Source organism: Centroberyx affinis, unplaced genomic scaffold (assembly GCF_046629955.1).
Source record: "Centroberyx affinis isolate AG114_WGS23_722 - 3 ecotype Tasmania unplaced genomic scaffold, CSIRO-AGI_Caff_v1 ptg000333l_1, whole genome shotgun sequence".
NCBI classification, from domain to species: Eukaryota; Metazoa; Chordata; class Actinopteri; order Beryciformes; family Berycidae; genus Centroberyx; species Centroberyx affinis.
Genome location: NW_027279008.1, coordinates 105,254 through 131,436, shown reverse-complemented (window position 1 = coordinate 131,436; position 26,183 = coordinate 105,254). Strand labels below are relative to the sequence as shown.

Genomic DNA, 26,183 nt, shown 5'->3' with positions numbered 1-26,183 from the left:
GTTGCTATAGCAGCCGATGGTTCTAAAATGATACAACATCAACGCAGGGAAGATGGAGGACAACATAACCGCTCCTTTCGACGATTCCGTGTCACTGTTTAACACCTACGAGGATTATCTCGACTCCAAAGTCACGCCTTTGGATTTGTTTTACTTAGATGTAAGTACGCCGGCTAACGTTAGTAACTAGGTTAGTTAGCCTTGTATGTATGGAGAAAGTCGCGTCACACTGCATTCACTAAACTGGCAGTTTAACGTTGAAATGCTTATATCGGCAACCGTCCATACGATTATACCATGACTTTAAACCTTTTCTGAATTGTTGGGATCCACTCTTCAATTCGGCATCTATCCAATCCACCGGCCAGAATTTACTACCGTCAAATTTCAACGTTTACAGTTGGTTCAAACTTGTACCAACCTCCACTTTGTATTACAGTCGGAGGAGACTGTGTGAGTTAACAGGCAAACCAGTTCTAAAAGTTGGCATTTTTTTGGAGTAAGTACGGATTGGTGTACTGCATGTTGGCCGAATTGAACAGTGGTTCATAACTATTCGTAAATTGTCGTAATTAATGTTCTACCAGGTATGCATGTTTGCCGATGAGCGAAGCAACATACTGACAGAATGTTGAATGGAGTTTGGCGATACAGTGTCACCATACAAAGAGAGCACGGCATGTGTCGGGGCTACTACAGTTGGTTAAAATTAACTTATTTGGAAGTCTAGAAACAAGTGTTTTGTCGAAATTCTTGTTCGCCTCTCTAACGTCATTCAAAGTTTCATTTTCTGAGCACAAGTTAACTTGTGTGGTCTTTGCATTGGGTTAAGTTTTGTTGGTGTAGTATTATAGCCGCAGGCTAGGTGGCAGTCACACACAGGGTCAGGGTCTCCCACAACTGGGCGGCCACGAACCAGTGGTTCCCAAGCTGGTATCCAGGAACCCCAGGGGGCCCTTGGGGGGGTTCCCAGGGGTCTTGAACAAAATGAAAATTTGTTAAATTTCATAATTTCATTCATTTAAAACGAGCGATGCCTACGCGTGACCCCTGTCAACCAAAGAATAGAAGATTTTCCCTTTTCAGGTTGTTTCACTTGATTATCAGAGATGATCAACTTCGACTCCAGACCTACAAATTATGTCATGACCCATCCAAATTATCTTGCGACCCTCTGGGGGGTCCCAACTCCCAGGTTGAGAACCACTGGTCTAAATAGTATTTGGGGCCCTGGATATGAACAAGGTGGTGAATCCCTACATAGACCTGTTCCCTTGCTGGTCCAGTTATCAGCGCTTACCTCTTGGCATAAAGGTTTGCCGTCGCTGAATGACCAGCATCATTTCAAAGCTGCTGATTACTAACAATGTCTGATGCTGTTCCCCCAAAATCAGCATTGGTCACCACAACCCTGACACCTAATTGGGCTCACTTTAACTAAACCAATATTCCTCTGGCACAGTCATGAGGTTAGTGAGGCCCAAACTCCTGGCAGGATATTGCAGGGTGTCCAGCTGTGTGTACAGGTCCTCAAAAAGCCTTAAAAAAACCCTTAATTTTAATTGTCTAGATAATTGCCTTAGAGTGTTTTCACCAAGTCCTACTTGTCTAGTAAGTTATGAAGGTATTAAGGATTTCATTCCAAAACACTAGAGAATAATGTGGCTCCCTGAAAACCTATCTGTCAATATTTCAAAATCACATATGATTTTGTCCTCAAGAACACTATTTTGTAACCAAAGGTCTTATGATGACCCATAACTTAAATAGTAACCTGCTTTACATTTATGCCAAGTATGATTTTGTAAGAGCTAGAGTCAGTTTTTTCAAACAGTTGATACATCAGTTTGGAATGAAAATCTTCATATCAGTGGAGTCACACTGAACCATATTTTGATATTTTGATAGGTCTGTTTAATTTTGTGGTAAAAATTGTGTTAATGTTTTTAACTGGTGTCAAAAACGTTTTTAAAAGGCTTAAAACTGCAGACACAGTATATAAGACAGTGTCAAAAAAGGTTAGGTCGGCTTTCGACCAGTAGATGGCACAATTGCTAACGATATAGCTGCCATAGCGCCCATACTGTTTGAACACCTGTGTCTACAGAGGTTAGAGAACAGCTCATATCTAACCTGATAATCAGCTGCAGTCAATCACTATCAAACTCAATCACCCCAGCGTTGTGACACACCACAGTCAGCCCAGGTCGTCTAACCGGTGCAGTCATGCTGATAAGACCTAAGTGCCGATAAATCTGCTAATTATAAACCTATTTTTCCTGGATGTTCTTGTTTAGAGCCTTTGGCAAAGTATGATTGTTCAAGAGCCTGAAGTAGTCACAGTATGTACATTACACAATCACTACAGATGCAGCAAGGCCTTTGCCAAGGTAGACGCTCAGTAGTGTTGGGCCAGCTCCTGGTGTGTTGACTGTGAGAAGCGGCTTATTCGAACGATCTCGCTCAATGAGCCTTGAAAATGAAGACAATGATTTTCAGGGCCATTTTGGGACCGGCAAATGTCTGAGACTCATTTCGGGTAAGCCACATCAAAGTTGAAGGAAAATATAACTTTTCCTCCCTGGTGCGGACACAGAGGCCTGGCTGCATGAGCGCTGGGGTTTGGGTAGGATGACATGTGGCAAAGCTTTGATCTAACAAGCCACAGGATTTGACAGTAAGATTTGGTTCTAGATGATGACTTTATGACTTGGCCTTAATGATGGTGGGTCTGCAAACAGAGATTACAATAATGTAGTTTACAATCCCTGAAGACATCCTGACAGACATACTCAAACATTGTGGGATTCAGATTTAACAAAAAACGTATCCCAAGATTGGAAAATTAATGGACCTCTGCACATGTGTGAAATCACACTGCCACCACAAAACAAAACTAAACAAAATCTAAAGTCTGTAGAGTTTAAAGCTAATCATCACTTCCACATTCCATGGGATATAGGCAGGGCAGGGAACTGATGTTTATATCTTCAGGCCACAGTGGCTGGTAAATCCCCAAATTGACTAGTTATGTGCCGTTTTACCTTCATCTGACAGTACTCAGTGTAGAAAGACAGGAAAGGTTTACAGAGTGAGAAACGGGGCGACAACGTGCGACAAAGGTCCCAGGCTAAACTCAAACCCATTGCCTTGCCTTACGCAACTGAGCCCCCAGAATGCCTGGACCTGCAAAATTTAAACTTGCTGTAAGTGTTGGTTGATTATCTGTCTGTGGCCGGTAGATTAGGGCTGAACAATTAGTCAAAATTTTATCGAAATCGCAATATGGCCTACTGCAATTTTCAAATCGCAGGAGGCGCAACATTTGTTAAAGGTGAAATGTGTCAAAATACCATTTTAAATTAAATATTGTCGTGCTGCAGAGATGTCCTGGCCCACACATCATATTCTACAGACTTAAGAAACCATCTTTGTTTGGTACAGATCCCCGCAAAAATCACACCATAATCATTTTAATACGTTGTTCAATGAAAATGAGAATAATTATGTCAAAATTATCATTCCTTATTGCAATATCAGTCAAAATAATCGCAATTAGATATTTTTTCAAAATCGTTCAGCCCTACGGTAGAGTGGATAAACTTATTAGCCACAGCAAACATTTAGCCACAACAATACCAGCATTTGGTTGAGGCTCATGTTTAAGTGACAATTTGCAAAGTAAAAGATTGTAGCCGTTCTCCCATAGCTCTGATGCAGAATTCTTTATTGTCTCAAAAAACAACGTGTCAGCGTATAAAAGCAAAATGTCTGTCAACTCCCTTAAATACAAGACAGGTATCAATCATTAGACCACAGGTGATAGTAGTAGTTAAAACAATAGAGAGGCAATTCTAGAACATTATCAATACAAAATTGTTCTAGAATTGCCTCTCTATTGTTTTTATTGAGGTTACTTTGGGTGGTACCTCTGCATGTTCTATTTCTATGTCTAGTACTCTCTACTAATTAGTCTATGGGTACTACCACCTGTGTTCTAATGATTATTGATGCCTGATGGGAGTGGACAGTGACATTTTGCTTTATACCCTGATGAAGACAGTGTTGCTGTCGAAACGTTGTTTTTTTTAAAGACAACAAAGAACTCTGCATCGGAGCTATGGGAGTGCGGCTACAATTTTTTACTTTGAAGTTTTGTTCCTGTGATCCGGCACCCCACTAATACTGGTGTGCCTTTCAATCTATATTTTTTTTTAAGTTACAATTTGCAACATTTCCATATAAATAAATGTCAGTTTTGTTACTCGGGTGTCTGGTAGGTCTTTACCGGGACGAATCCTCTGCTGCACAGGAAGTTATGTGTTCAACGTTTCCGGCAGCAGCAACAACGGTTTGCTCGGAATAAATAGAAGAAATAGGTAGTTAGCATGAGCAGGGAACAGGCAAAGAAAATGTGGTACCTATAACTCAAACTTCATCGATAGAAAATCCAAGGAAAAAAAAACGTCACAGTACCGCGCACACAGTGACTGCCAAGTGATGTCTGGGAAGCGCAGTGCAGAAACACCACAGCACTGACCGCTTGGCACCAAAGATGTCGCCAAAATCCAAAAAAACTGAGAATAAAACTGAGACTTTCCAGCCCTGGCTGTAGGCAGAGCGCTCTCTCCTTGACTGACTGTCTGCTCTTCACTTCTCCTCCAGAGCAGGGAGTTGGCCCGCCAGCTGGTGGAGCTTGGCTACAAGGGAGGCAATGTCCTGAGCAAGAGGAAATTCGAGGCAAGGAAAGCAGCTGCCGAGGCTGCAGAGGCAGCAGAGGCCAACGCTCTGTCCAACAAGACGATGTGAGTTCACTTCGCACCACGCTCTCCGAGGTGTCTGTGTGTCTGTCTGTCAGGGGCGGGAAATTAACACCAGCCACAGGACAGGTCAAACGTTATTGTTACGTTCTGTGTGTTCATCCTGTTAACTTCTCATCTACGGTGGAGGAACAGTAGTTTAGGTTAAGCTGTCTGCAGCCTTCACCGCATTTGTTACAGTGTGAGCTGGTTTCTGCACCGGTTTCCTGTACTGGTGTTGTGGTGCCGCTGCCTCAGCCACTTCCACTTCCTGCTACTGTGATTTTCAATGGACTGTGTGGGTCCAACGTTTTAGAACAGAATTTGGCCAAATAGCATTTTTATTGATAGAAGAGAACATAGTGGCGGCATTTAGGAGAGATATTTCCTGTTTGGGAGACCGGATCTACTTTTATTCTTAAATACTCATTTTAGTGTAAAGCAAGAATTTGCTTTATTGTCTTAAAAGCGGGATCTATTGTTGAATCTGTTCACAAACGTGTTGAATGTCAGTTTTCAGGCTTTTTTTTTTTTTTCGTGGCCTCATTCAAATGAATGGGAGGTAAAAATCTGAACGCTACAAACTCTACAAAATAACCCCTATGTTAAAACTAAGTGGAATATTGCTTTAAGTCAATCCTCAGGCCAGTTTTATTCAAATGTTTTTCTCAAAGTGTCATTGAGCAAGGGTGCTGCTCTGTAGCTGACCCTGACCTCTGACCTCCCTGCTTATGGTTGGAGACGTTTAATTCCTATAATAGTGTATGTGTGTCCGTCAACACCCATGTGTCCTTGAGCAACACAGTGAACCGCTTTCTGCTCACTGTAAGTCGCTGGATGAGAGCGTCAGCTAAATGTGAAGATGTAAAACGTGAAACTAGTTAAACTTGGTGCGCAATTTCTTTTTGATCTTGATCTTTATTTAGATGCAGAATTCCTGTCTTCCTCCTGCCATGAAAATTGGAGGCAGTAGTGGAATCTATAGAGGAAGATTTTGGATGCATTTTTGTGCAAGTTCTGCTTTGTGACAAATCGGGACATTTTACATTTTGTGGTGTGCTTGAATTTCACAAAACACAGAGGTTGGGGTTAATCCATCAGTTACATGAGGCCCCTGCATAATACTAGTCCCGAGCGAATAGGGCTTTTATTTGAACAAGGCCTGCCCGTATATCTAAATTCAAGTCTAGAAACTCAACATCAAGAAGGCAAATGACAAACTACAAACAACACTATAAACTGCCCCTCCCGAGTAAAGTGATCACAGAGATGTTGTTCTCATTCCTGATAAAGCCTTGCGGTTGTATCTCGTTTGATGACAAGCCAGAACAGACTCCTGATAAGACCCTTCACCGGCACACACACACACACAGGTTTTGGAGGTATCCAAACATTTACCTGATAGGTGTTGAATTTGATTGAACTCTCAGATGCTTATCCAAAGGTGCAGATGTCTAGCCGTTGTTTTATTCCCCTCCCAACTTCTCTGAACATCAGTGACACTGGTGTAATGGGAGCCAACACACCTGCAGTTACAGTGATATTAGGCCACAAAGCCTTTCATCTTGTCCTAACAGGATCCAGGGAAATGTTGCAAAGGAACACTGGGACGTTATATCCACAGTTAGCCCGCTCCTTTTCCCAGCGCTGTGTCCATGTGGAGAATGTTACGAAGCCTGGCGTCCTGAAACGTGTGGCCCAGAGCCCCTAAATTCGACTGGTGCACAGTATCAGCTATTTCACGTTGATGACATCTTATCTTACAGAATGATTTTGACATATATTTACCGAAACCGTTACCAAACCAGATTAGCACCTAGCAATGCACAACTAAATGCATGGAATTTTGTCGAAGCCAGGCACATCTGTTGAAAATGAATGTCAACACCATATGTGTAATAAGGGAGCGTAGACTTTTCCCTTTTGGCTTCTTCTTCAGCCCGTCATTTTGAATACTAAGGCACCTGTTCTTGAAACATGGAGGGAATAAATTAAAGATTTGGTTCACATACAAAGTAAAGCTCCTACCCTTCTTGGCTCTACTTTTAAGTGATTTTCCCATTATCATTTACAGTGTAGCTTGCCTTTTAATCAGCGCTCTGCAGCGGAGAGCTTGATTAATAAGTGGACATTGCTGGGAAAGGCATCACTCGTAGCTGTTTTACAGTCTGTTTTTGAATCCTCTCCAAGGTAATTAACCAATAATGTTGATGTTATTTCTAAAGAGAAACACTTTAAATTGGCCGTGAGCCTGTTCTAGGTAAGCGACAGCCTGTAGTAAATTAATTTAGAGATATTTTTTATATTGAAATTTACCCCAAAATATTCCTCTGATACCATGTGCTGTTTTTCTCACACTTTCATCACACATTCTGAGACTAAAATGTAGTTAAAGAATATTGTTTTTTGCAGATTTCACATGCAGTTTGAATTATTGCTGCAAGGCCAGCGACCTGTAGGCGAATATAAGCCAGCGCGGGATATATATATATATATATGTATCACATACTTTTTAAATGGTGCTTTTGAACTAATTAACAGGGTCTACATATCACTTTCCCACACATGGCTATTTGACATCTTGAAAAAGACCTTGACAAGACAGAAAAAAAACACACAGCACCTACAGACCTTTTCCATCAAAAGTGGCAAGCTTCAGCTGTGTCTCCCTCACTGTTTAAATGCAGATTGCTCTTTCCTCTGTGGTTTTCTGATTGGATTTAAACCAATCTGACCCCCTGACCTCCTGTTGTGGTCACACTGTGAAAACACAGGCCCAGGATGCAATGTACCACCTGCAAAGGGGTTGAGCACAATCACCGCAGTGTTCTGAAAAAAACTAGTGTTGCTGCACAAATTGGCAGCTGAACGGTAAACAATCTGACTGAAGATTTTGTTCAGCTAACAAAGCAAATTTTTCTGCGACACCAAATTACCGAAGTGATGTTATCGAATAACGTTGCAACTGGATTTGCATTCATTTGGGTCTCCTTTCAACAAATGGTAATGTTTGTTTCAAAAACTGTGTGTGTATCTGTGAGGGAGGGAGGGGGGGGGGGGGGGTTATAGTCCACCAAAGATTTTAGCACCTGCAGGGCTGTCAACTCATGGCACTGGGTAGCCATGCTGTTTCGGGAATGCCTTTTGCCTTCTCTGTAGGCCTTAACCTATGTCTCCCAAGGCATGTCTTTTTTCACCGCTCTGTCACTGCTCTATGTGTTTTTTTCCCTTCCTTTCTCTTCTTTTCAACCTCCCTGTGCTCTCTTGGAGACCTTTAGTGCCTGCAGGTGTATAAATAGAGCTGTTTTCAATTAAGGGCTAACCTCGCCTGTAGCGTGCATCTGATCAATGAATGCCCCTGCACCTGTGGTAATAAAATACCAAGGGAGTGGAGATAGTGCCGTGAATGCTAATCAGATGTTGCCCTGTTGTTGCCCTGTCTCATTCTTAAGGACAACACACTTCTCCTGACAGCTTGGCTGTGAAAGGGGGCTTTGCCAGCACATCACAAAAGACCAAACAAAAGAACTGGTGCTCTCATCAGACTTTGGTGAAATTCAATACGTGATTGAAAAAGAAAACTTGAATGAATGGGATGCTTAGTCAGTTGTGCGGTTGTTGGGTTAGGGTGAAGCCTATTCCAAAAGGCTAGAGTCAAGATCAACAGTCACCTCAGAAAATGAACATTTAGTGTTTATTCCTATATGCCAGAAGAGAGAATACAAATTAGGCTTTGCATGTTCATTTGTTTCAAAGCCTTAGACTTTATTTAGTCAGTTTCATACCGTGAGTACTTCAGGACATGTTTTGAATTTAGCAGGATAAAAATGTCTTGCTCATATTATTGCATATTCTTAACCACATATCCTCCTAAACCTGTCAGATGAAGGAAATTGTGTTCTCTTCAAAGCAAACAAAAAATAAACTTTCATTGCTCCGGCCATATATTTGAGGTCTGCACACATGATAGTAACCCATTTTATCTTGGACAAGCAGAACATGACTTTTAATATTATAAACCCGGAGACAAGCCAGAAGACGAGGGGCGCATTGCTGAGTAGACCTGAGGCCTCAGTTTCCTCTCGGCTCCGGCTCTGGCTCGGGCCCAGGAGTCCGTGTCAGCAGATGCCCTGACCTCGCGTGCTCGTGGCAGCCCTCTGAGGTTTCCATCAGGCTCCCCTCGATCGCCCCACGGCCCAAACCACAGCCACGCTCATTGTCCATTGTGCTGCTACGTTTTTACAGTCCGCCTCGAGAGTTCTCCGCTCTCTACTCGATATTAAAAGTGAGCCATCACTTACTGTGCCAAGCAAAACCAGTGCCACGAACATGCACGTACAGTGAATAGATTTCAGCGCGAATCCAACCTCCAGATGCTTAGCGAAAATAAGATTGTGGATGTGACTGACATGAGAAGCCTCACAAACTGATCCTGGACTCATTTTTACTGAGCCAAGCCCCCGCCACTCTCCACCACCGCCGCTCTGGCACGGGCCTCAGGCTATGAGGTTTTGCAGTCTCCATTACATGTGCTGTCAAGCCAATTGCCTCCCCTGCACTTTGTGATTTTGGACGGGTGTGTGACTCTGGAGCTCTCCCTGCGAGCTCTGTCCAGAGACACACATCCTGCCAGGCTCAAGCCAGCCACCACATCCCATCCACGCAGCACATAGATCAACTTATGCCACTTTTGGACTAGCCAGTGCAGCAGCGAATGTATGACAAGCTGCCGTTTGACCTGGATGTTTTCAGATCTCAGAAGTCATCCCATATTTCATAGTAATAAGGTGATTACTGCAATAACTGTCTTCTTTCATTGGCTACATTTGGCATGTGAGAGGCCAACAAAATATTATGACCTATTTTTAATCAAAAGGCCAATTCAAGTCAGAACCAAATGGTAGCTCATGCATTTTGTTCAAAGACTGGTTGTACAAAAGTCACGGTTTGGTATGTACCTCCATGCTGGGGTCACGGTTCTGTATGCTTTCGGTACTGCGGAGGAGAAATGTTAATTCATAACATTTCTCTTCATAAATCTTCACTTTTCATTTATTAGATTAGAGGGGTTTCCACTGTGCCAGATGGATAGCTAGCTAATGGAGAAGGCTGCACCTGTTCATCTCTATGGACTTGCTTGGGAGTATTATGATTATAAACAAAATGTAATGTACAGCTTTGCCTATTAGAGTACAAATGACATCAGTTGTTTGAAGCAAGTGTCTAATTGGAGCAAATTCATCTGTCTGTGTTTCAGTGTGGAAACTGGCTACCATAAAATAAGTGGGATTTATGACTTTTCATTTTCTCCGATAGTGATTTCTGATGGATCAGTCAGTCCCTTAGGGAGTTTTCCACAGGTCAAAGTTCTACTTGTCCCATTTATTACTATAAAATGATATTCACAGTTCATTATATACAGCAGCAAAATGACAAAAAAAAAATAAAGAACAAAAGAGTAAATTGAAAATTAAAAAAATTCAATCAATTTGAAATGTATTATTTTTAACAACTCCAAAAGTTGTTGCAGTTGTTGCACTTACTTAATAACCAACTAATCAAAGACTTTTGTAAATGTAACCAGCAGTGACATGGAAAAAAACAAATAAAACCACAGTGGAAATTCATGAGACTGTCTCTCCATTCATCTGTTTTGCACACATACATTAATCAGATCTGATGATGGTTCTGCCGACTCTTGTCCTGGGACATTAATTGTATAAAAATATAATAAAATCTACTTTACAAAATCTGACATTTCTCAGGATATTCCGCATTTTTGCCTGAAAGAAGAGCGAGATCACTGAAAGAAGTTTTCAAAAAAAGTACTATATTGAAAGATGAGTTTCTTAATGACAACTGCTTTCTGCTCAACTCACTGACAAGACGCTCTCCATTTGCATCACTCATCTTGAAGGCCAAACTAGGGCACTGCAAAGTGAAGGAGTCATGGGCCGATCCCAGAAACTTCACACAATCATGGGCAGACCCCAGAAACTTCACACAAACACTTGTTATGATCATGTTGGCATGACATACCAATTGAATTTTCATGGAATTTTTTCTTTCTTTCCCTATTCCTATAAATTTGGTCTTTTGCCCTGATGGTCATGTGCATACAGCTGATGGCACACAATTTGGGAAAGTACACAAGATGCTGATGTAGCACCTGTTGCTAGGATATAGAGGGCGCATGCTACCTAAAAAAAAAAAAATAGAGGGATGTTTGCTGTGCATTCTGGCTCTGCAAATCATCATTCTAGAGATGGCAAAGCTCAGTGATGTTAAACTCAGCACATTTAAAGCCTGTTAGTACCTTCTCCTTTGACGATTCCTTAAAAACTCACATAAATAGGAAGACACATCTCGGTTAGCTGTGGAGAGCCGTCAAATTGCTTTAAATACCATTCCGATTGATCAGAGGCCAATTCATTTGCTTCAAGTTTAATATAGATAAATCAACAGATATAATATATCTGTTGATGGTTGAAAGGGTTATTGATCAATACCAATGACTCAACAATTACTTAACCAAGTACTGATATTTCTGGCTTTCAAAACTCACTTTCCAGCCCCTATCTTCCGAACCCCTCCTCTACCTACTCACATTTTCAACTGACTTGTGTGGGAGGAGTGATGTTCTGTTGATGTTGTTGAATTTCCTACTGGTTGCAGATAAAAGATGAAAAAGGTCATAGATTACTTAATACCACTTATACTGTGTTAACCACATACTCAAAATTGCCTTTGCAGTATTAGTGGAAATCATGGCAACATTTATGGCATATTAGACAGAAATATGTGTATATTTTATTAAATTGTTGCTGTTGCTAGAGTCTTCATACTAAGCCAGAGGACCATAGGCCTCTGCCCTGTAAGATTTTGTGCCAGAGCAAAGATTCTGCGCTGACTACCAGGGCTACTGAGCATTAAGAGCAATGGGGACCACTTTGATGGCTGACTGAAACCCTTTGAAGATAGACATCTTTTTCTTTTTTTTCCCGTCATCCCACTGTTTTATTCATAGCTGCATCAAGCCAGGCATGACTCTGATCTTTGTGTCTTGAGTCAGCACAGGGAGGGATCGCATCTCCCCAAGAAAACAACCACAGCATTAGGATGTGAGCAATTATGTGTGAGCAAAGACGTGTTACAGAGCCAGGCACAAATGATACTCTCTGGGCCTGTTTTCATTAGCTTCACAAGAGAATGCTACCATTTGCATTATTTATTTTCCTTAGGCTGTTTTCTGTGTGCTATCAGAGATAAATGCAAAATGTGGATACATACATTTTTTATTTCCCAGTTTCATGTAACTCTTAATTTAGACACTGAGTAGGGTTTGTTTAAAGGGATAATGTAATATATTGACATTTATTCCATTATCTTTCTTCAAGAAGAATTTGTCACATTGTAGGGAAAAACACATTTTGTCAGTTAATGAAGTATTCATAACTACAGGACATATGGGTTTACAGATACAGACCAGAGATAAAAACATGTTGAATCATGAAACATATACAAACATCAACTAACTCAAGTGGTCTAAATTAGTCCACTCCCCATCAACAACTCAAAACACAAGTTAGCAAGAATATATAGATCACTGTCTGCAGTTTACAACATCTTGGCCCACTAGTCATCAAAATATGTGACTAATAATAGCCTTCCTCCTGCTGTGGCACAAAAACCCGGGAGCTTTAGATCCTGGGCCTCAAGCCTTGAACTTAAGCACCAGTGGCAAAATTTCTTAGAAACATTAGTCCTAGGCATATTTCCATAATTACCAATATATGGCAGAAGTCCTCAGTTTTTTCCCCACATTTGTCACATTCTGTATTGACACAGTTTAGTTAACTAAAGAACTGTTAGTGTTCCTCATTCAAACTGGCATGAAGCACCCAACTCTTACTAGATGTCCCAGAGTCCTAAAAATCGTGAGATGTTTTGAGTTTGAGATTCTTAGGTCAAGGTGTTTCCAGCAGCCCTCCAGATTGGTAGCTATGGTAGTTTCTTAACCCACAGATTTTCTTCTGCACAATGAGTAAGTCAGAGTTTCAGATTATGTTTTATGTTTGATCCCTTTGGGGACCCTCCTGTAAATTTGGACTGAAAGGGAAAACAAATCAATTGCCCAGCTGTTATTGGCCTCTTGTCACTCATTACATTTGGCGAAATCAATAGAAATAACATGGTGGATGAGAGGGTTTTTCATAGTTTAGCCACTCCCCTTAATGTGCCATGGTGAAAGCTAAGGCAAGCTCAAACAAAAGACGCACTCAGGAGTGGTGTCTCCTTTCGTGATTTAATGGAAACATCTGCTTGATGTTGTTGTTTCTGGTCACCATTTCCTCTTTTAGATGCAATGGTCCTGGAGGCACTGCTTCATCTATATCTCCATCCTATGGATGCTGTGGCTGTCACACTAAACCACTTTCATTATTTTTCCACAGTGACTTCAATGCTGTGGAAAAATAAAGAAAGTGGTTTATAATAAGCTGTTGCAGCAATTAGTGACTTGCCAAGGATGGGATTTGTTCAGCTTTATCTCTCACATCCTTTACCCATGGGCTCAAAAGGTCTCTGATGTTTGATTACCCGCGATAGAAACCGCCCCCACTCCCCCCTGCTTAGTTCCCCCTGCCCTGATGCAGGGGTGGAAGTGGTTTTCACATTATATAGCTCTCGCTATAAAGCTACCAGGCCGCGCTGTCATCTTCTGCTTTGTAGTTGAGAGTGCTGTAAACAGAGGATGCGTATGATGGATTCTGCAGTAAGGTACTGTCTGGAGCAGAAGCCCGTCCCTCTGCAGGACTCACTGTGTGGAACCTGGCCAAAACCCCCAACACATAGGTTCATTATTGCCACCTTGTTTGCATTCATTGAGGAGTGTGAACTTGACTTGAGTTTTGAACAAGAAAGAGCCGAGTTCCACATACTGAATAAATAAATCTAACAGATTACAAAACCGCAAATAAGGCATAGGCCTGTGTGAATTTTATTGTTTACTAAGGAAATGGTTCATGGAGTTGAAGAAGACTTTTAAGTGATTTTGTGATAGCCTACATGTTGCTTTGCATTAAATTGTTGGCTAATAAACTGATGAGGAAGAAACCACACTGTCAACACGTGCAACCCAGACAGCCGTTGGGGGATGAGGTCTTCTTGTTCTCTCATACTAGGACTTTAACTGACTAGATTTTTTTTTTTTTACTTTGATGTTGTCTGTTAGCTGCATCCAAATCTACACATCAAATTTCACTTTGCAGTCAAACATTGAAACGATCTGCCTTCAATACGAGCCGACATGCATCTGAATCATTGCAATATTACTATCACATTATCATTGAATCGGGCAAAGCTGTACTTTAGCTGCCAGCAACTGCAGGTTTTGTTTGCAAATAGAATACATCTAATTTGGCCCCCTATGAATTCAGTGTTTAAAGGATGACAATGATTTGCTTGATCCACATTCAAAAACACATACTTCTATGGCAGGAATGCAATGTACAACCTCCCCAACCCCCAAAAGCCAGGGTGGCCACAATACACAAAGAGGGCTCAGGTAGAATATCATGTGTAGCACATGTGTAACTGATACATTCAGCTCATTGTAATCAGAGGTGACAGAGGATTTTAGAAAAAGCCCAAAATAAAGTAAATTGTCATGCTGTGTGGAATTTCCCTTGACGTCCACCAGCCCAAAATAATATTTTCCATAAGATTCATTTTCCCAAGCACTCTCAGGAAAAATATGCTGGTACAGTATGTGTTGATTCTCGAGAAATCACTGTATTATTGAAAGTTCCCATCTGCCATACTGTTGAAAGGTACAGGCTAATGAAAGCTTCAATCTGTTAATCTGTCTCGAGAATAAAAGAAGAAATTATTTCAAAGCACAACATCTGTTACCCGTCATGAAATCAAAATCTCTCAGAAAACCACCATTTAGCCAACTGCCGAATATTTATTTGCAAAATGAAAGCCAAGAATTAAGGAGGAATGCTAACCTCCATCCCACAAAGAACTTTTTAATGACATTCCATTAATTATGCCTGGAATTGTTTGCTGTTGCAAATTTTGGCACTTGTGAAAGAGGACACACCTTGGTACAGATCAGATTTGTTTGGCAAGGGTGATGAAATTGCACAAAGTTGGAGCTTGGGGCAATGTGCTATATTGAATTTCTTAACCATTCCCTGCAGTAAATATACCTGTTCCTCTCAGCTGTGCAAACAGATAATAAAATTGACTTGGAGACCAGTAGAGAGATAAATCATTATTGAGATTGCAGGTCAATGACAGTGAGGTGAGCACAAATCATAAGGTGAAAGGATGGGAGTGTATTGGGTGGTAAACACATGAGCTGCAGTCCTTTGGATGGGAGGCAGAGTGCAAGCAAAGAGGTGCATGCAGAGTTCAACGCAGTCTCTTGAAACTGTGAAATGAACAAACTCAAACTCAGATTATGTGTTGTGGAGACAAATTATGGGAACATTACATTCCTCCACCACTAAAAGATTATGGGACAAATACCACAAACTGGATTATGTGACAATATCATGAATTGGACATGCCATTTCCACCTATTTATTAGTAAAAACGCTTTGGGTAAGGTTAAGGTTAGGGGCAGATTTAGACTACTAAAACTAAAACTTTGGTTAAGGTTAAGCAACTAAAACAATTGTAACAATTGTAATGAATTTGGTGTTATATCATGTCCAGGAAGCTACACAACCCAAACTACTAAAGTACTAACAAAGTTCAGCATCACTTTAAATGGTAAAAGCCAAACTTTCTCCAAAAAACAGGTTTTACGTTTAATGAATGTTGATTAACCTCCACATTAAGCATTTGCTTGATGAATTGGCAGTTCTTGGTGATTCAGTAAGATCCTATTTGGAAATTTCTGGTGATGCAATAGCTCAAGGAATAATTTACAATTTGTCACATTCCCTCATTCATTAGACGCCAACTCTGCAGAGGCTTTATTCAAACCCGTGTTTATTTTTATGGGGCTAAATCTACACAATGAAATCATCTAAGCCGATAGACATTAGAAAGATACATTTCAAAACAACTGCCCGGGTTTGCAGAGTGTAGGTATTGCTGAAGAGATGCTGAACTAAATAAACTGTTTGAAACATCATTTTAGGAGGCACCAGGTCCAGCGAACAGGCCCCTGGACCAGGCTTTTGGTTGAGCACGTTTCACTCTACCGCTCTGTTTATACACATGTAAACACACTTGGTGGATCGTTGCTCAGCAGTGACAGCTGTTCACCCCCAGCAGAGCTAGATAAAATGTTACATAAACTCCAGTTTATAACGCATTGAACAACAGGTTCATAATGGCTAATGGACACATTGATGAATGTATGAGTCAGTCTTTGTCTGTTTTCATAGGTGTTTATGTCATAGTTATGTTATTTGTGGCATAGTGGAAGAGCGAGTCCATTTATCAAGTGGAAATTTCAAGGCCTCCTGACCATTACCTACTAGACTCTTCTGTACTGTAGCCATAGGCTGGTTCCCAAGACTACTACTAATTTATATACTTGAGGCTATGATGCATGCTTTTGTTTTTTCTCTTTCCATAGTTGTCTTGGACAGTGGACTTTACAAAATAATAAAGGAATGACTTAAAGCCCTTATCCATGATTGCATTATGGCATCCCATGTTGAAACACTGCCTTTATTAATCTAATGTGTTTGATTCAAGACGTTTTTTTTCCCTCAAATAAATTGACTAAGCTATTGAAGCAACGACTGGCAGTATGTGACAGTTATGCATGTGTTTTAAATGTATTTCGAGGTTGTAAAGGGTTGTTTACAATATTGAAGTAAACACTGAAGTAAAAGCAGAGTTTAGTGCATGACGTGGACCGTAGAGCAGGTCAAGAGTGGAACCTCAACAACACTAACCAAGTCTTAAAGCCCAAGTCTTAAAGACCTGGGAAACTGCACTTGAATTGCCTTTACTTTCCCCTGATGTCACAGTTGAGTGTCTTTTTAGAAATTCCTCAAGGTTTGAAAGACCAGAGAGGCCGTTTACTGGATAAAGACAGTTGACGTGTCCTAAGCAACAACTGCAGCCAGGAAGGGTGTGGATTTGCAGTTTTATCCGCAATCCCTTATTTGGACATATGACACTAAGATACATTACTTGTATCTTCATGGATAAATAGCAGGAAAAAAATAATAATAGTGATTTGACATTGTTTAAACAATGGGTCCGCTCTATTAGGGTAATATAAAATAAATAGTAATAATATAAAAGTTCTCAATTCCAAGACACAAACGATAACCAAAATATAAAGCTACTATGTCTAGCTGATGGAACAAAATGAATTACAGAGAGAGAGAGGCCAGTTTGAACAGTTCTTTACACTATCAACTGTAGAAGAAGAGACACCTTTCACCTTTTCTAATGTGACAAGGAGCCATCTTAGTCTCAATTTCAGTTTTAAAATTCTGATCCTCTCCTTTCAGTATTTTTTAAAGTGGAGGGTTTATTGTGTCTTAGATTTAGAAGTAGTTTTCTACTGTGTCTGCTTCATCTACTGTATTTTATGTAATGTATTGTGGTTCATACAAGAATGGCTCAAGTGTGGATTCTGGTAAAATGTGGTTGATAATGTGACTTTTTGTGCATTTTTGACAGTGGCATTCCTGTCTGCAGCCATAGTTACCTCAGCTTTTGGAAATAAGCAGAGCTCACCAGCTAACTGGCTAATTTGCTCGCATTTTGCTACACTCCCATAACAAAACAGTCCCACCCCTGAGGCGAAGGAGGCGTGGAGCCAACAGAGAGACATCTCCTAAGAGTTGTAGTTTTCAAAAACATTGCGCAAGGATTCATGATGCAATTTTGACAATTTTTCCAAATCCTGAAACCTAGACTTAGGAATACAAAAATATCCTAGCAGCGTTGGTATTTCCAATCAGAAGCACTGATACTCCTATGTTCACCTGCTAAATTTGATGTGCTATATGTTTTTTTGCGGTGCCGCCTTCTTTTGACTGAAAGCAATATTCAGCACGACAGCATACATACAGTGCAAAAGTAGTTTCATCTGTTAGGACAGATGCTAATGTGCTTTTCTCAACAAGCCAGCTGATGACTATTCGCATCCCTTCCTTTCTATTTTTCCACAGATTTCAGAGCCCACCTGCCTGGACCACAAGCCAAACATGAGACACTTCAAAAACATGGCTAAATCACAGCTAGCTTAATACCTGGTCATTAGCCCTAATAACCACCGTCTAATAGCCAAATTCTTGTTATCCCTCCTAAATGAGGCTTGATAAGAAATTTGTCGATGGAGGGGAAACTCAAACATGCAGCACTCCATATTTTTCGCTGAGGTATTATTCACTCTCCAAGCGTGACTGTGTGTGTTTCTTTAGCTACTGGATGGGGTAACCCCAGTCACTTGCCTCCTCAACACCTGTGTTTACTTTGGGGCCTCGGCCCCCATGATCCAGCAGCAATCCTTCACTCACTCAGAAGATGGAGTGAGCTCCCAGCCTCCAAATATGTGCTGTCCCTGCACTTTTACCACTGTGTGATTCCTCTAAGACTTTCATTATGGGGCACGGGCCAAAAGACTAGTATAAATTACATTCCTTTTTCGAATTCTAGTAAATTTGAACATTCAGATCCTGTTCTCTATTATTATAATTTTAAGCAAGGCAAGGAGCAGCAATTGGACAGTTTTCAGTGCTTGTTGCGGCAGCCGGCTTTTTACAGGGCTCCGTGGGTGGAAAGTGGATTTGGGGAGCCATTAATGCAGAGTATAAGTGAACTTGTCCTCTCCTTGACTAGTGCAGCAGAGAGAACTGGGATCAGTGATTTTGAATGTTAGGCGGTAGCTTAAAGATGAAAGAGATCTGTGACCAGAAGGTTGCTGGTTCAGATCCTCAGCCTTGCCGGGAAAATCTGTGTAGGGAAAGTGAATGAGTATCACTCCCTTCTCTCTCAACAAGTACTGGTGGAGCGGTGGTGCTGAGGTGCTCTTGAGCAAGGCACTTAACCCCAAATGACTCTAGCGCTGCTCTGTGGCCAACAGTAGAAGACTGTGGTTGTACTGGGAAGCTCCCAGGTGTGAATGTGTGTTACTATATGAATGTAAAGTTGGGTGGTGCACAAAAAGGGCAAACATCCTTCCTTGGATAAATAAAGGTTAAAAATGACTGTAATGGTGGCAGAGTTACTTAGTGTTAGAGAGACACTCCTGTAGCCATCTGTCCTGTTGAAGTGTCCTTGAGCAAGACACCTGCTCACTCACTGTAGTTCATCTGGATAGAGCATGAACTAAATGACTAAAACGTCAATAAATGTTTGGCAAAATTCTGTTCTCTCCCCTTGCATTCCTGAGCTCAGCTGTCACCCTCACCTTGGCTTGCATTGTGGTGCTACAGATGTCTCTTGCTCTATAGAGGAGGTCACATGGAGTTTATTATGGAAGATACCAGGGTGTGAAAACAACTTCTTCATCCATCAACCACAGTGGCTGGACGCTCCCAAAATTCACCTGCCATTTCACTGTTTTAGCAGACAATTTGAATGGTTGGTTACCTGCCAAAGTGGCTGTTAGAGTAGACAGCCTTGCCAGCCAGAGCCAGAAGTTACCAAGAGTTAGGTAGTGTCTGGTGCTAATTTCCCACACAGGAGGGGCCCATTACAGCTCATTATTTATCCCCTGATACTCTGAGAATTGAGGAGGTATTATCACAGTCCTGAGGATTGCATTAAGTAGGCTACTCTGGTGCAAAAAGAGGTGTCTGTGTTTCTCTTTTACAAGGAGCGTGGGAAGCCCCCTGCCCTTAGTATTTTTTTTCAGTGTTTTAATGAGTGAATATATGTCCCTGTCATGTTATATTTGATTTGAACTTCAACTACCACTGAAGTGCCTGTGAGCAAGGCACTTAAACCCCCATTTAGCTCCTGTGCAAGTGTTCAGTGTGTGAATGTGAAGCGCTGCTGAAAAAGAATTTCCCGACTTTCCCTGCATGAATAATGGTTGAGACAAATAACTGCAATTGTAAAATTTCTGTTAATTTTCTATAAAGATGAAACTAATCCAATATATAGTTAAACCTTGGTTATCCAAATCACTTGAGGATGGAGTTAGTTCACAGTAGAGAAAAGATGACTGAAATACACTGAAGCTTTTGGCCAAAGGTTATACAAAAAAATGTAATCTACGTGCACACGTACACATACAAAACTCATATTTGGGGTTGAAACACTTGCATGCGTTAACATGAAACTTCCAATAATGTCACATACAGACAACATGTAGAATTAAATCTTGTTTATGCAGATAATCCATCAGTTCAGATAGTCCAGGTTCAGATAAACAGTGGTTCTACTGCTTTGTTTGTTTTTTTTGCTGAAATTTTAACTCACTTTAATTAAAAAAACATGACCTTTCCACTTTCTCCTACTTTTATTCTTCTGTTGCTACTTGTACTTTCTTTGTAGTTTTCCCTGCACTGAAAACGGTCTAAACCACAACTGAAAGGTTTCCAGTGAGCTGTTTACTGCCTTAAAGATGTTAACTTGGTGTGGACCTGATGAATGTTTTGCACAGTAAATTCTGGATGAGTGCCAATGTTCTGTTGCTCGTGCAGCAGTGTTAACTGTACGAAACATTAGTGCCAATGTTTTGTCAGGTGTGGAGATATTAGTAGTGCGCCAAAACCATGTTCCATGGAAACTGGCCAACCTAAGTGTAAGAAGCTGTCATAATATGATAGAAAATCATTTAATCCTGATATAATTAATATTACACTGCATACTGGCTCTGCAAGTGTGATTAATTAGCAAAAGCGTCAATGACATCTGACAGTCTTCATGATTTTTTGCAGTTTTCTTTTAGAATAACAAAATGTACTTGTATCAAAAGTATCGAGGATCATTTGTGTAAAGAAACAGTATTGGGAGTATTGGGGAGTGTCCTGGTGGCCTGGCAGTGTGACAGTGTTGTAGGCTCGAGTCTGGCTCAGATCTTTCATACCCTCCTCCCTTCCCTCGCCTGTTACTCTTCATTATGCTGCCCAGTGAAGCAGAAATGCTATACAATTAGTCTGGTTTGAAAAAAACATTTGAAATTTTGTTTTTTGTTTTAGCAATGCTCTAGCATGGGTTTTTAACTACACATTGTTTTTATTTTACATTACAGGCAAATTTAGAAAATGATTTTTTTCCCCGATCAGTTTGTTATTCTATTATTATTTTTGATGTTTTTTTCTCTAATGATTTTTGATAAAATTGTTTAATTGGATAAACAGTGTTACTTACTTTCCTTACTTGCGAGAAAGCAGTTGAAACAACAACTAATAGAAACTCATGGAAAGGGAAAATCCCTCTGCTATGATTTCAAACCAAAGCCAAGTTTTACTCACTTCATCTCAACGCAGACCATTGTTCACTTAATTGTTACTAATTAGAGCAGAGATAGGAAAAAGTAGCTCGCAGCTACAGTATGTTAGAAGGTACAGAGCTTCCATAAAGAACCTTTAAGGCTTCATGTGCCTTTTTTGGGTTAAAAGAAACATTTCAAACCGTTTCAATGTTGTCTTTTCCAGGACACTGGCAAGTGCAGGAAAAGAACTCAAAGATAACTTCCTGAAAGCCCTGGCAGAGCGAGAGGAGGCCAACCGCAGTGGGAAAATGACTGTGAGTACATTATTACAGCACTCCAATTGCTACGTAATGGGATTCCCCTCAAATATTTCTGCTATTCCATTAGGACGGGAACAAAATCCATACTGTGTCAAGTTGAGTGGAAATGCCCCCCCCCCCCTCTCCCCCCACTCCAAATACCAAGAGAGCCAGCTGCCTGCCCCACTCCCATCCACAACCAGTTACCCAACTCCAGCTACCTTGCCCTAGGTGCCCTGTTCATACTGAACCACCAAGGTAGTTTCTAAAGGGGCATTACTGCATTATCTGAGGAGCTGTAAGCTAAAAGCAACATAACCAATCTGAATCAGTATTCCCAGTACATGCATGCTATTTAACCTTGCCCAGACCCCTTCCCCTAATTTTCACATCATTAACTGTATGATTACTTTTTATCTGCATATCGGACATATTTTTAAAATGGTGGAAAGTGGAAATTTTAGTGACTGAATACCAAGGTTAGCTATTTTGTGTAAACTGAGTGACCTGAATTGTTAATACTGATTGAGTGCTTGTATAAAACATGTTTTTTCTTAGTTTCTGGAAAATGTAAATGGAAGCTGTCTTGCTAAACAAAGAAATTAATTTCCTTTTTCATTTTCCATTTCATTTTATACCTGTAATTTTTAGATTGGATACATGCTAATCTCGGCAATAGGTCAGAAATGCAAGTATATTGTATATTCTCCCTTGAAAAATTACGTACATGCAAGCAGATTTAAAAAACAATCCTTCCGGGGGAGTATCATGCCCCCCTGCCTCCCGCAGCATGTCTGGGGAACTGCCCTTTTAAAGATGATCTTAGTGGCATTTCGGCTTTATTATACAGTTCACGGTGAGGAGAGACAAGAGAGATGGGAAGGACAGTGACAAAGGTCCCAGGCTGGATTCAGACCCACATCATCACAGTGAGCCACCAGGACGCCCCAGAAATGCCCTTTTGAGATTTCCCCCCCTGCCCCACTCAGAGTCTATGTGCACCACTGTGTGCAGACAGAACGTAAGGTTACGCAAACAAGGCAATATTAAATAGAATGGACCAAACAATAACAGTAGTGGGGTTGTAGTCAGTTCTGAGTCTGTGTAGAGAGCCCTAATGATAATGTGATGGAATAAACAGTAACAGTAACATGTCTTTTAAAACCAGCACTATCTTCTTACTCTTCTGGATGGTACCTATCCTGAATTCACATTTCTGTAAATTCAGGTTCAGGTTCACTATCATTTTTTCCTGTTCTTTTCAGTCTGGAACGATATGTGCTTCATTATACTGCATTTATTCCCTGGCACTCTGTATTCCATTCAGTCAGTGGATGTTTGCAGTTTCCTTGGGGTCCTCTAATAGCATATATTCATCCACGTCTGCTTGCTATTGTATATATAAGAGGAGATTTATTTATGTGTCTCTACCCCTGGGTTTACTTATCACCTCCACATCCCATACGCTTTGTCACAAAGTTTATTTATTCCCATCAATCTACCTGTGTTCAGGCATTAATGCTTTATACTAATGCATTAAACAAAACAAAACAAAAAAAACAGTACGTACTATAAAAATAGACATTGTCAAACACCTTGGGCCCCATAGGTTGTCACGCAAGCTTGTCATTGCTGAAACATTCATATACTCCACCTAGGAATGGATATGAAAACAGAGATATCTAAAGGTGTTAATCAGTAGCATGAATATTATCAGAAAAAAGTGCAAAACATTCTATAGTTTCTGTATTCACAAGTGGAAGCTTGTGTTAGTGCAATTTTAAAATTCCTCCATCTACAGAACCTGTATTCATAAATTAAGAAAAGTGCTGATCTGAGGAAAGCTTGGCCCTGATTGGCCCTGCCAATAATTGTGATGCATTTCAAGCTTTTTTCAAGCAATTTTCTGTGCATACAATATGGCTAGAGAACATTTTGACCAAAATGTGGCTCAAAAGGTGCCATTAACTCTACTGTACTGTAGTTTCTCAGCAGGGCGCATAGCTCACAACCTCTGCAACAGCAAAGGAATTTGCTAGCAAAGATTAAGATACAAAAAAAAACAAAGACAGTGGCTTTAAGCTGACAGTGGCCCCAAATGCAACTTTGTTTCATTTTTACTCCATTAGTTCAATGGTAAAAAAGAGAGAATGACCAAGAAGACAAACAATGACCTGGATGATATTTTCCACATTTTAGGCATTTACAGTAGCTGATGCTCTGATCCAGAGCAACTTACAGTGAGTGAGCAGGTTGGGATTCAGTGTCACACAGTGACGCTTTAGGCTACACCTGGCATTAATAATGTGTCTTCACTGATTGGATAGCAATCCGAACGCACTTATCTATATAGAAATCCAGGTGTAAATGCACCCAAGATGTATTGGGGTTGGATTAAAATCTGATTGCTTAAAACACTTTGGGAGGTGGTTTGAGATGGCATTGTGGCCGTAAATTGGCCAAGTATAAATGGAAATGTTTCTTCAAGCCACATACGTAATCTCTACTCCCAAAACATTACATCCCCAGCCGGAAAGAGAAGTAGCACACAGTTTTGTTTTGATGTGAGCGGAGCTGAGCTGAGCTGAGGAAGCAAACAGGATCAGGCTACAGGCAAAAACTTCTACCATTGGTTAGATATGGATGAGATTTACAGCAGAGTACAAATGAAACATGTTGTTTACTGTCATTGGTGATGGAATTGGCATATTGCAGGGGAAAGTGCGGTGGGCAATCGGTTTTCTGTCTGGCTGCCGAAGACACATTTTTGATAACAAATGTAAATGTAATGTGAAATTGCATCTGGAAATTGCATCCGGATACAATCATATGAAATGCCAGGTGTAAATGGGGTTAATGTGACTGTTGTGGGAACTGAACCTGCGACTTTTTGGTTATGGGAAATGGGTTAGGGTTAGGGTTAATTCTTATCTCTTATATCCTATTTTTTTTGTTATTTTGGTGACATCGTTGGTGACATCTTTGGTGCTAAACTGTCATTGCTGTGGTGTTTTTGCACTGCACCTCCCAGAGACCACTTGACTATCAAAACAGTATGACCTACTGTGACGTCATTTTCCTTTAATTATCTGCTGATGAAGTTTGAGTTTCCATAGTTTCCTTTCTTTGTTCAGCCAATGGTGGCTATCACTGGTCATGCTACCTATCAAGTTCCACAGTTCCTCTTCTATTTATTCCAAACAAGGTTGTTGCCGTTGCCGGAAACATAAAACACATCACTTCTTGTGCACCAGAGGATTTTTCCTGGAAAAGACCGGCAGCGGGTGTTTAGAGCAGCAAATGGTTATAGGTTAAATTAAATCACGACTGTTATGTCAGTCGGTGATGGAGAGTGGCAAAACGGACATTTAGTTTTCTGAAAGTACTGCAAACACATTGTTTGGGTTTCCTCTGTATTGTTCTGTTATTGCTTGCTGCCACATCAGTCTGGTGGCTTTAGTCAGCCTAGCTGTATAAGTGGGCCTGAGGGGCCAGACGGAGAGGTGCTCGCCCAATAGGCGAAGCCTGCACGCTAAATGAAACTTGGACGAAGAGGCACCAGGGAGAGGATTTAACCTCTATTGTCAGGCTGACTATTTATTATGACTACAAGCATTACTCTTCACACCATTCTCCGGCCCCATTCGACACAGCTAGAATATGAGAACATTTGACGAATGGAATGTGAAACATTTCAGAAGATGAGGGATTGCGCATGGCATTATTCTGCAAGGAGAGTTAGTGCTAATAGGCTTCGAATGATTCATCCAAAACGGTGGGGGTAGAGTGCAGAGAAAAGGGGTTTTGTTTGACCTCCCCTTACCTGCCCCTGTGGGATTTGCAATTATGAGATCACATGAAGTGCATGGAGGGGAGTAGAGGTAGTAACACCAGAAACAGATTTTTCCCACTGGATGTTGACTGTGTAAACAATCCCATGCAGAAGCCCCCACTCTGGCTTTTCAGCCCTTCATAACCTAGGCCAGTAGAGAGACATCGGCTACAGCTTGTTCCTTTCAAAGAAACCTCTGTAAGTGAAAAATCAAGTAGTGTCTAATACCTAGAGCAAGAAAAAACATGAACAAAATATCATGTTGTGTATCACCAACAATGTTATGCTGACATGATCTCCCCCCACCTCTTTTTATTTTTCCTCACTAAAGTGCTTCCTCTGCTGAAAAACTGCGCTGGGAAAATGTTTATTTTCCTCCGAGCCGCTCTCTGTTTAAAATCGAACCCACATTTGAGCACTTAATACCTCTTCTCTTTGAAACTGTTTGAGTAACAGGTAATCTTAATACAGTTTGACGAGGCTTGACCTCTTTGGTATGTTTACATTACTCAAATATATTCCAGCCAACATTTGCCCATGTGTGGGCATATGCAAGATTTGTTGTATGTAGTTTGATACATGCCATATATTCTCATTGTGGATAATCATTAATACTTTATTTTATGATTATGGTATGAATGTAATTTTAATTTATCTGATATCCAATGAGCCTTCTGATGTGTAATATTTGGGTTTATGGAGTCATTCGATAATATTAGTTTACGCCCTATTTTCTGCTTTGCTTGATTCTAATGTTTGTCCCCATGTTTCGAGTTTTTTTCTTGCCTGCGCCCGTTTGGTATTTTGGTGACTTGGCATGAACATGACTATGCCTAAGTGGAAGGAGAGGCACAGTAGGGGGTGTGTAAGTAACAATCAAG

General features: G+C 40.7%; 1 protein-coding gene across 1 annotated transcript in view; it reads left to right on the top strand.

The window, feature by feature from the left end:
• Positions 1-52: 52 nt before the first annotated feature.
• Positions 53-26,183, top strand: part of cfap299 (cilia and flagella associated protein 299) — a 78,683-nt gene continuing 52,552 nt past the window's right edge. The window contains exons 1-4 of the mRNA XM_071515240.1: positions 53-160; positions 4,666-4,805; positions 13,785-13,790; positions 21,395-21,485. Of these exons, the coding sequence (XP_071371341.1) occupies positions 53-160; positions 4,666-4,805; positions 13,785-13,790; positions 21,395-21,485 (345 nt within the window). The remainder of the gene's footprint in view (positions 161-4,665; positions 4,806-13,784; positions 13,791-21,394; positions 21,486-26,183) is intronic.